The 12,493-nt window shown below is 41.8% G+C and overlaps 1 protein-coding gene across 1 annotated transcript in view; it reads left to right on the top strand.

Annotated features, from left to right (window-relative positions):
• Positions 1-11,908, top strand: part of SUCLG2 (succinate-CoA ligase GDP-forming subunit beta) — a 350,518-nt gene extending 338,610 nt beyond the window's left edge. Inside the window, exon 11 of the mRNA XM_007500056.3 lies at positions 10,877-11,908. Within this exon, the coding sequence (XP_007500118.1) occupies positions 10,877-10,992 (116 nt within the window). The 3' untranslated portion in view covers positions 10,993-11,908. The remainder of the gene's footprint in view (positions 1-10,876) is intronic.
• Positions 11,909-12,493: the final 585 nt, after the last annotated feature.

Here is a 12,493-nt window from a genome sequence, read left to right as displayed (position 1 = left end):
TGCTGTTCTTGGCATGAGAACCAGGGTTTCCTTTGAACAGCCCAAACTCCAGAACTATTTCAGGTCATAAGGAAAGCAGGAAAATTCCTTTCCTTCCTTGCATTCTTGTAGTGCTAAGGAAAAGGTGACCCTGAGTGTTAGAGATCCACACTAAGGAAGGTCCCCTGAGAGAAATATTCCCCTTGGATTCTATCCTAGATTTTGAGATGGACACACACACACACACACACACACACACACACACACACACACACACATATCCCAATTATGCTCTAATAGCATCGTGCTATATCTAGGATATCTACTCATCCCCTAAACTATTCCAGGTCAGCCCCTTGTGTCTTCAGGACATAAAACATCACTCCATCCCCAGTGAGGTGAAAAACATCCTCCACTTGTGCCTAACCTCATTCCACCCCTCATCCCTGGTCACGTAAGAATCCCAGAATCCATCTCTTCTAGGAGTAGTGTCCATTCTTGTACCTGCCTCCCAACTTTGCAACATTGCTTCCAAATTAAGAAATCTCTCTCTTTACTTTCAAGCTAGTTATTGGAGTCTATCATTCTCAACAAGGGCAACCTGTCCAGATCCAGGGTTTTACCTTCAAGTTCTCCCATAACATTCTCAGTCCTAAACAGGATCTGGAAGGGACGTCAGAGATCATCTTGTTCAGTCGTTTAATTTACAGTTAAGGAACTGAAGCATGGAGACAGTGATTTTGCCCAAGCTTATAAACACCAGAGATGGGCTTTGAACCCAGGTCATCTCACTACAGTCAGTCTGCCTTTCTTTTCTACCACAATGGTCTCCCATATGAATGCCGCAGGGAAGAGGAGGAGGTGGCCACATCGGGCATTGAACAGGGGAATGACAAAATGGAAGCCTCCATATCTATATCTATATCTATATCTGTATCTGTATCTGTATCTGTATCTGTATCTGTATCTGTATCTATATATTTAGTTAGTTAGTTATATACCTAAATTATTCTGAGGAAATGTTGATCAGTCTGCTTCAAAATAGCCTGAGCAGGGTGTCTGGCTGTCTATCTCAACAATCTGGGTCAGCACTTTAAAATAAAAATTATGTTTAGGATTTATTGATATGTGTGTCTGTGTCCCACAAGCCTGGTCCTGTTCAGGTCCAGTTAAACAAACACTCCCTAACCCAGGGAAATAATACAGACGGTACTGTGCCAGAAGAGCCTAAATTACACAAAGACAGCAGGATGAGGATTGGACAATTACACAATCCATGATAAACCAAGTAATTAATGTGTGCGTAGAGAAGGAATAAGCAGGCATTATAAATGTGCATTAGAGGATTAGGGAATTAGAGCTGGAAGGGACCTCAAAGTTCATCTGGCCCAACCTGCTTGTTTTACAGATAAGGAAGATGAGACCTAGAAAGGAAATGTTACTTACTCAAAATCACTCAGAGGAAAAAAGTAGAAGAGTCAGGATTTGAAATCAGGACCTCTGACTCCTTATCTAATGTGTTTTCCAACTAGGAAGTTAGCTGCAATTTGTGAAGGGAAAGGATGACAATTTGTCGGGGTTATTTCCTTTTAGGACAATTTTGAGAGCAGATGAAGAGAAAATTCCTGCTAAAGTTCACTGTGAGGAAAGGGACAAAAAAAAATTATACTTGGTATCTTTTCCAAAGCTAATTATTTCTGGTAGACCACATGACTGTAATAAGAGTCACTAAGATATGAAAACATGTTTGGAAAAGAAAGTTAAATGAGTGTTTGATTTGCTAACTGTTCTGTACATGTAGCTAGTCTTTCAAAGCATATTTAAGAGGAGTAGCTAGGTAGCACAGTAGATAGGGCACCAGTCCTGGAAATGGAAGGTCCTGGGTTCAAATGTGACCTCAGACACTTCCTAGCTATGTGATCCTGCTCAAGTCACTTAACCCCAATTGCCTAATCCCTTCCGCTCTTCTATCTTTGAATTGATACTAAGGGGTCCATAGAAGTATATTTAAGAATAGAAAACCAATGGCTTAACTGATACTAAATAGATCAGTTAACCAAAACACAGTGCAAAATATACCCAGCTATTCTGAGGAAGCCCCTTCAACTGGGTGCTTCGAGAAAGGTCATGGTCTCAGGAAAAACAGGAAAGGAGGTGAGCACCATTCCAAATAAATTCAGAAGAACAAATTCCCCCTCTTGCTCTGCCATAGTAATGAAATGAGGCCCAGGGGAGAGAAGTAACAATTGGTCATCTCTTTTAATTAATCTGATCTCATTTAACCAAGCCTTTGCCATTTGTATGATTTTTGACAGTGTGAAATACTCTTCCCTGAAGCGTCTCTTTTCATTTACAACCTTTTTAAAATGTGTCTGAGGGCTTTATTGCCTCATTTGGAAGTGTTTGTCTACAAATGGGCTTCCTCTGCTTAACTAGATAAAATCCAACAATTTGACGAGCTAGATTAGATATTTCACTGGACTCCAAAGTTCCATCATATTATTTTTGGCCAATATTACTTATTAAATAAAAATGCAAAAGTAATTTGCACATTATTAAGTGTGGGGGGAACTGATGCATGACTTCAGACAATGTAGCCCAGCTATGGGTAATAGGCATCCACATTAACCCATAGGCTGTATCAGCATAGGGAGAGAACACTTTCCAACTTGTAGAGTAGAAAGACCAGCTGTAGAAGACCCTTAACAACACCTGTCACCGAGAGGGCAGGCTCCATGTGTGAGGGATTAATACCTAGGCCAGAAAAATAATGTAAAGACACGGGATCTGATGCCTGAGAGGAGCTGCAGGCTCATCATACTTCCTACCTAATTCCATTCATAGCAAATTAAAAACCAAGTGATGTAAGATTTCTAGCCTTAAGTATTCTCAAATATAAAATGAAGGGGCTGTACTAGGTGAACTTGAGTGTTCCTTCCATTTTTCAGTCTATAATCCAGGGGTTCTAAATTGAAGGTCCACTTATTTCCAGTGGGGTCAAGGTTCAGGAAATCTATGAACTTGGATGAGAAAAAGTGACTTTTTTTCACCAACCTTAGATTTTCCTTTGAAATCCTATATATTTTATTTTATGCATTTAAAAATCTTATTCTGAGAGACCACTAGGCACAAATGGATCCATGATGTAAAAAAAGGTTATAAGAATCTCTCACAAAAATCTAAAGGGAACTAATCCCAAAGGGACAGATGCTTTACAAAGTATATCTATGATTTTATGTGCATTAACACAGAGACATGCTCATGAGTGGGTGCCAAGAATAAATGAAAATGTATTTGAATTGCTGTATATCTTGTATTTCATATCAGGGAACCAGGTTCATTCAACAGTTCAAGGTACTGGCACCAATAATTCAGGAATAGCACCTCGTCTGGGGTTTCTTTCTCACCCTTACTCACCCTCAACTGGTAGGCTAGATCCAAAAGTATGACTACTACATCTCCACACTGGTAGTAGCCCTAGGGATTGATATGTCTTTCTAATTCTACAATTCATGAACCCCCACCAGGGTGTTTCCCCTTATGATTATTCATCAATATCTGCTAGTCAGACAGTCTCTGATCTTTTACATAGGTATCTTTTACTATGATGCTATAGTTGGTACATATGGGGCAAAATATTCTTCTTCAAAGGCCATCACCCTTACTCCTAACAATACTAGAGCCCAAGGGTAAGTAGGCTTAAGCTTAGAGACCATTTATGACAAAGGAGTAACTCATAGCCTCCTAAATCCTTTAACGGGAGTCCTCACAATATTCCCCATGAATATCTTGTAACTTTTCTATTTAACTCTTCGTACAGCCTTGAACTTGCCTTTTGGAATTGTCTCCAATACATCCTTGCCTTCAAAGACAGACACTGTTGTCAGTGCTGCCCCAGGAGCTAATGCTATGATACTGATGAAAAATTCCAAATCTGCTGGTCTCTAAAGTTCACAAAGCCCTGTTGTGTATGAGAACAAAAGAGTGAAAGAAGTAGACCAAGGTCACATGTCTCACATTCCTTCTTAGGTGTCTGGACAGGCTTCTGCTACCAAGTGCTTAACTTCTCTAAACTAGTCTTGTTCCTCAGGATGTGACAAAGCCCCTCAACCAATCCAAAGATACTTCCAATCACACCTGTTTGAACTGCTTTTTTGATTGGTTAATTGATTAATTGATTGATTTCTAGGTATAGTTCATACTTCTGATTGATTTCAAGTAAAATGTATTCTCACCTTGAGTATTAAGGCAACTAAGTGACATAATGACAGAGTAGTGGAGTTGGAGGAAGGAAGATGAGTTTGAATCCTGCTTCATAAAGCTTTATTTTCCGTGTAACCTAGACAAGTGACTTAACCACTCTTGGACTCAGTTTCTGCATCTGTAAAATGGGTTGAGGATCAAATGAAATACATATAAAATGCCTAATAAGCCTAAAGTTACTATATAAATAATAGTTATAATTATTATTATTATCATGATTGTTGTGTTTACTCTTCAAAATTATTAGGTTGTAATTTGAATGAATTTACATGAATTAGTCTAGGCCAACCTTCTTTATCCTTACCTAGAAATAGGTCACAAGTGAGAGCTGGGTGTCAGGTGGGGGTCAGAGGCTGGAGAGCTGCCCTAGGAGGGCACGACAAGCCCTCCATACCAGAGATACTACCCCTTCCTGGGCACCCCAGACACCCCAAATTAAACCCTTACCTTCTATCTTTGAGTTGATACTGTGTATTGGCTCCAAGGCAGAAGAGTGGTAAGGGCTAGGCAATGGGGGTCAAGTGACTTGCCCAGGGTCACACAGCTGGGAAGTGTCTGAGGCCAGATTTGAACCTAGGACCTCCCATCTCTAGGGCTAGCTCTCAATCCACTGAACTACCCAGCTACCCATCAATGACTTCGACAGGCCAGCCAAACCTTGTGAGGGTAGCCATCGGGTCGTCGACCCCTGGTGAACCAGGGCTTTGCTCACCCAGCATGTGAAGACTGCTTCGGCTGAACAGACGGAAGAAACCAATAAGAAGGTTCAACGGCTGAGATGGCGACGCAGCAAAGCACTGTGGAGTGCTTAGGGCATGTTGGAGCACAAAAGACAACACGGCCATCCAAAGCAGCTGAGGAAGTCTCCAGACGTAACAACTTTTCGTGCCACTAGACCCAGGCTTCCAATGCCGGGAGAGTGGGACTGTCTCTGTGCATCAGCTTTTCCACTTAAATCTCTTTTATGCACAAGTGTCTTTGTGCACACTCATCTATCCTAACCCCATCCACCCTCTTCAAGACCTGCAACGATGGGGGAGTGATGATGCAACAGGTGGAGGTGACCACTGGCAGTTGTAGTCACAATCCTGCACGTAGGCGGCCCACGGACCAGTGGTCGCTCGGCCCTGTGGGCAGCAGGGACGTTCGGCAGCATCCTGGGCGACTGAGCAGCCCTCTCTAGGACAGCACTGCTCACCCTAATCAAGGGAGGGGACTAGAAAAGGTGTCCCAAACATTGCCTGCCCTACAAACACCCAGTCAGCACACTGCGGCTGGCGGGTCATCCCTTTAAGCAGCCGAAACCAAAGGAAAAAAAAAAACACAAAGAAACTCCTACTAGGAGCATGGAACATCAGGACATTACTTGACAGAGAGAATACCCCAACACCTGAGAGAAGAACAGCTCTAATCGGTAAAGAACTGGCGCCATATAACATCGACATCGCAGCATTAAGCGAAACACACTTACCAGAAGAGGGATCACTCAGGGAACCCACCACTGGATACACCTTCTTCTGGAAAGGTAGAGCCTCAAATGAAGACAGAATCCACGGTGTTGGCCTGGCCATCAAGACCAGTTTGCTCAAACAGCTGCCAGACTTGCCTGTGGGCATCAGCGAGAGGCTCATGAAGATCCGTTTGCCTCTCAGCAAAGACCAGTATGCCACAATCATCAGCGCATATGCCCCAACACTGACCAGCACAGAGGAGATCATCGAGCAGTTCTACTCTGACCTGAGTGTCGTCCTGCACTCAGTGCCCACAAATGACAAGCTGATACTACTGGGAGACTTCAATGCCTGCGTTGACCAGGACCATGAAAGATGGAAAGGAGTGCTCAGCAAACACGGCGTGGGCAAAATGAACAACAACGGCCTACTGCTACTGAGCAAATGCTCAGAGTTCGAACTCACCATCACGAACACTGTGTTCAGAATGGCGAACAAATACAAAACAATGTGGATTCACCCAAGATCAAAACAGTGGCATCTCATTGACTACATCATTGTACGCCGGCAAGACATCCAGGATGTAAAGATCACCAGAGCCATGAGAGTTGCTGAATGCTGGACATACCACTGATTGGTTAGAGCGACTCTTCAAATGCGCATTGCACCTCACCATCCAAAACACGCCCAGACAGTTCACGCATTTTACAATGTGAGTCATCTTAGAGATCCATCTTATTTGCAAATATTCCAGTCCTGCCTGGACAACAATCTGTCTGCCAAGGGACCACTCACTGGAAGCTCAACTGAGAAATGGAACCAGTTCAGAGACGCAGTGAAGGAAACATCAAAGGCAGTCCTAGGCTCAAAACAACGCAACCACCAGGACTGGTTCGACGAGAACAACACTGCTATCGAAGACCTATTGAGCAAGAAGAACAAAGCCTTTATGGAGTGGCAAAATAACCCAAACTCTGCTCCTAAAAAGGACAGATTCAAGTCTCTCCAAGCCACGGCGCAGCATGAGATCCAGAAGATGCAAGACCGATGGTGGGAAAAAAAGGCAGAAGAAATCCAGTGGTTTGCTGATATGAAAAACTACAAACAATTTTTCAGTGCCCTCAAGACTGTCTATGGGCCATCAAAACCCACCACCACTCCCTTACTATCCTCTGACGGTGACACTCTCATAAAAGATAAAAAAGGCATCAGCAACAGGTGGAAAGAACACTTCAGTCTGCTTCTCAACTGACCCTCTTCAGTCGACCAAAGCGCCCTTGACCAGATCCCCCAAAATCGCTCCATTGAACAACTTGATGTCCCTCCTTCAATAGAGGAAGTCCAAAAAGCCATTAAACAAATGAGTGCAGGCAAGGCACTCGGTAAAGACGGGATCCCAACGGAGGTGTACAAGGCCTTAAATGGAAAGGAGCTCCAGGCATTCCACATAGTACTGACCAGCATATGGGAAGAGGAAGACATGCCCCCAGAACTCAGAGATGCCTCCATCGTAGCCCTATACAAGAACAAAGGCTCACGAGCAGCCTGTGACAACTACAGAGGCATCTCACTACTCTCCACTGCTGGAAAGATCCTCACCTGTGTTATACTCAACAGGCTCCTGTCATCTGTTTCAGAGCAGGACCTGCCTGAAGCACAATGTGGCTTCCGACCAGATCGCAGCACTATCAACATGGTCTTCACAGTGAGGCAAATGCAGGAAAAATGCCTTGAGCAGAACCTGAGTCTCTACATTGTCTTCATAGACCTGACAAAGGCGTTCAACACAGTGAACAGAGATGCATTGTGGGTGATCCTCAGCAAGCTCGACTGCCCAGCAAAATTCGTCAAACTGATCCAGCTCTTTCATCTCGACATGACAGGGGAAGTCCTATCTGGTGGAGAGACTTCTGATCGCTTCAACATCTCCAATGGGGTGAAACAAGGCTGTGTCCTCGCTCCGGTACTATTCAACCTATACTTCACCCAAGTATTACGACATGCTGTGATGGATCTAGACCTGGGCGTCTACATCAAATACCGACTGGATGGCTCACTATTTGACCTTTGCCACCTGACTGCAAAAACAAAGACAACAGAGAGACTCATCCTGGAAGCTCTCTTCGCAGATGACTGTGCTCTCATGGCCCACCAAGAAAATCATCTCCAAACCATTGTGGACAGGTTCTCCACCGCAACAAAACTGTTTGTCCTGACCATCAGCCTCAGCAAAACAGAGGTGCTGTTCCATCCTGCACCAGGGAGGCCAACGAACCAGCCATGCATTACAATCGATGGCACGCAGCTTTCTAAGGTCAACACCTTCAAGTACCTGGGCAGCACCATCACCAATGACGGGTCCCTAGACCACGAGATTAATGCCAGGATCCAAAAGGCCAGCCAGGCACTCGGGCGGCTGTGCTGCAAAGTCCTCCAACACAGAGGTGTCAGCACTGCGACGAAGCTCAAAGTGTACAACGCAGTAGTCCTCTCTCGCTCCTGTACGGTGTGAGACATGGACACTGTCCCGGAAGCACATGAAACAGCTGGAGCAATTCCACCAACGCTCCCTCCGGTCAATCATGTGGATCCGATGGCAGGACCGAATCACCAACCAGGAAGTCCTCGACAGAGCCAACTCCACCAGCATCGAAGTCCTGGTCCTCAAACCCAGCTACAATGGTCTGGACACGTCATCCTCATGGACCCACAGCGAATACCAAGACAGGTATTCTATGGTGAACTGTCAGCTGGACTCAGGAAACAAGGCCGACCAAAGAGAAGATTCAAGGATCAGCTCAAGTCCAACTTGAAGTGGGCTGGCATGACACCAAAGCAACTAGAACTCGCTGCCTCTGACAGAAGCAGCTGGCGAACCCACATTAACCACACGGTGCCACCACCTTTGAAGATGAGCGACGTCGATGTCTTGCCGCTGTGCGTGAACGCCGACACCAGGCCACAACCGCACCTCCCGTAACAACGGGCGTCCCATGCCCCATGTGCCACAGACTGTGCGCCTCAGCCTTTGGACTCCAAAGCCTCAGGAGGGTACACCGTAGATGAAACTGCACACAGACAATCGTCATTCTCGGTCACCGAGAGACTACCACTACTACTAGAAATAGGTCTTTAAATAACATATGATTGTGGTAGGCAGTAAGGTATAAGGGCTAGAAAATTGGCTTTGAAAAAAAGAAGATCTAGGTTCAAATCCTGCCTCTATCATATATCTGTTATAGCTCTAAGCAACTCAGTTGGCTTCCCAAAGTTCTTTTCATCTAAGACTTTAAATTGCAGATATTCATTAGAACAGTTTATTCACAAGGATCTCTGTTCATCCATAGAATCCTTGGCCTGGACAATGAATGAATGAACTAACTAATCAATGAATGAAGTGATTGATTTCTAAAATAGACATTTGAGATTTCAAATATTTAATAAGTGCTTCCTATATTCAGATCTCTGGGATTAAAGGTAAAAAAAAAACATAATATGTAACCTCAAGGAGCTTATATTCCACCAGGATTAAAAAAATGCCCAAATTCATAGAATATAAGATGATTTGAGAAAGACTGTAATATTATCAGTGGACAAATATTGGGAGAATGAGATGAAAAGGAAAATTTTGTAAAGGAAATGGACTTGGAAAGAAAAGAAGCCATTTGGCAGGTGAAAGTGAGAAGGAGTACATCTTGGTACTGTTGTGGTAGGGGATGGGGAGGGTAGGAGAATACAGACCCTATGGAAGGCACCCAGATAGGAGGTGGAATGCAGAGTTTTATAAAGTTCATGCAGTTAACTAGTTCACCATTAGCAATTCATAATGCCCTCATGAAGATTATTTAGCAAGGCATCTTCTGGCTTCTCTTACCATCCTTTACAATCAAATATTTTTTTGAAACAGATTTGTGATTTCAGCATTTCTAATCTCTAGATATTTTACGACATGCTTTCATTTCTCTTTTTCATTACTTTTGCTGTTTTTGTTGTAAACTGTTTTGTTGATGATGGTGGTAGTGTTGCTATTCCTGTGGTTGTTGCACTCTGGACCAACAGAGTTGTTAGTAAATTTCTCTGTATGCCACTTGACTTATTAAGACCTAAAATTCAAGTGAGATATCCTAAATTTCTACTCCAAAATCTTCTTATTGGTTTCCATACTACATTAGTCTGGAATTATATTTATAGTACTCAAATTGGAATAAATCTTTTAGTAAAGTCTTGTCTTCAATTTACCTATAGAGAAGGGAAGCATAACAGAGGGTTTCCCCAGCCATCTAACCCTATACCTCCTCTAATTCTCCAAAACTATGTGGCCAGAAATCCAATATTTTAGAGTCAACATTTCATCTTTATCTTGTAGGAAAGAAAATATAGCTCTTATCTTTAAAATACACAGATTAACAACTGGTCATCTGGCCATTCTCAGATGGCTCTGCCCAGGTACCATCTATTTCAAACTAAATGTTTCTCTTCTTTTTTTTAACCCTTACCTTCCATCTTACCTTACCATACATTTGTATGTATAATCGATACTGTGTATTGGTTCCAAGGCAGAAGGGCGGTAAGGGCTAGGCAATGGGGGTTAAGTGATTTGCCCAGAGTCACACAGCTGGGAAGTGTCTGAGGTCAAATTTGAACCCAGGACCTCCCATCTCTAGGGCTGGCTCTCGCTGCCCCCTAAATGTTTCTCTTCTAAACAAGAAATTTTGTTTTTGTTGACTTGATAGTAGCAATGGATTGCTGATGAGAGAATCATAAAATGTTAGTGTGGGAGGGAACTTTTGTGATCATCAGTTCCAAGTCCCTTATTTTATAGATAATAAAAATAATACCTGACCTATAGCACTATCAGGTATGCAGAGAACTTAATATACCTTATATTATATGATCCTTGCAATTCCCCCATAAAGCAGTTGTTTAATTATACTCATTTTGCAGATGAGGAAACCAAAGATTAAAGAAATTATTAAACTGGTCCAAGAGTTTGAGGCAGGATTTAATTCCAAGCCTTCCTGACTCTTATGCTACCCACTAAGCCACCTGACTGCCCTAATGAAAAAAACTAAAAAGCTGAAAGAGATTAATTTGATTACACAAAGCATTGTGGTTCTAGGGATGAAAGGACATATAATCCAGTAGATACGTTGCTAAAATCATCTGTCTTCCTTTTTTTCTAGGGACTAATGTTCAAGAAGCCCAGAATATCTTGAATAACAGTGGCCTTCCCATTACTTCTGCCAGTGATTTAGAAGATGCTGCCAAGAAAGCTGTGGCCAGTGTAACACAAAAATGATGCCTTTTCCCTGACCCTCTTGATGGAAAAAATGGCAGCCACAAAAAGTTACCTACTTCATTGAATTGGAGAAAATGTTTTGGGGTATTGCTGAATACTGGGGGGAAGGAGGGGAGAAATAATCAATGTTTATACATTACTTTTTGGGATCAGAAATTCTTGCAGCTTAAATACTTTGAATTATACATAGAATTGTTCTTTAAAATAATGAGCTTTCTCCTTTATCTTCCAAGAAATAAGCAGTATCTCAAAGACTAACAAGAGCCATTGATATGGAGAAGGATGGAGAATGGAGAGATGGAATTTCAATTTTGTCCAAACTCATTTCAGATATAATTAGTCCAGTAAAATGAATAAAGTCACTGACTTTAGATACTTTCCTTATCAAATTCCACTATAGTTCTCCATCATGATAATTAACAAAAAGATATAGCTGATATCCAAATTTATCTCCCATTTTAAAGGGATTTTTTACACAAGATTGGTAATTTTTATCCATTTTTCATTCTGCATTTTTCTCACAGGGAAAAAAAACACACTGATATCACACGTGTTGTGTTCTTTGCCTTAACATGAAATGTGCTGTATACCTCATACTTGCTAGGAACCTAGACCTAAAGCCTTAAGGTCACCCAATTTTTATGTGAAAAATAAGAAAGTGTGATGCTGATGAAAAATCAATTCTGTCAATTGTTTTCCAAGAGTGGCTGGATGATAGATCATGTCTGTTTATGTGTGTTATTTACAAAAACGGTCAACCTATAATGAAATGAGTAAGAGATGCAAAGAATATATCTTTTCTCATAATTCTGTCCATGTACGTTAGAGGAAGGTTTTGAGTTGGGGATTTGTTGAAATTTTGGTTAAAATGTTTTTATCCATTTTCAAATTTTAATAAAAGACTTTGTTCTGTGAATTATAGTCCTGTGTGCATGAATTCCATATTTATCCATTTCACTATTTGGTCACTATATCATAAAGTTTTTATCATATCCAGAACCCATATAGAAAAGAGAATATTTGAGATGACTTCATATTCACCCTGATTATTTAGGTCACCTGTTCCTCTAGAGCAAAGCTGTCAATACATAACCATAGTCAACATTATGACCCCAATCAGATGTAAATGTATCTGGAAAATACAACATGATGAACATAGAAATATGTATTGTATGATAACACCTGGTCAACAAATATCATATTACCTGCCATCTTAGGGAAGGGAGAGAACATGGATTGCCAAGTTTCCAAAAACCATTATTTAAAACTGTATCAACATACTCAAATAAATAAACAAATGGACCTGGTAAATATTTAACAAAAGTACAAAAATATAGATACCATTACATTTTAAAACTGTCAATATCTGGCCCACAGAAATCCTTATATACATATTTATGGCCCCACTTCTATTTGAATTTAACACCACAGTTCTAGAGAATGACAGTTTTCAAACCTATGATGAGACTTTCCAGAGAATGAATGAAATTGTATGTAAATC

The sequence above is a fragment of the Monodelphis domestica genome, chromosome 7, assembly GCF_027887165.1.
Source record: "Monodelphis domestica isolate mMonDom1 chromosome 7, mMonDom1.pri, whole genome shotgun sequence".
Classification (NCBI taxonomy): domain Eukaryota; kingdom Metazoa; phylum Chordata; class Mammalia; order Didelphimorphia; family Didelphidae; genus Monodelphis; species Monodelphis domestica.
This window is presented reverse-complemented; position numbering and strand designations above follow the sequence as displayed.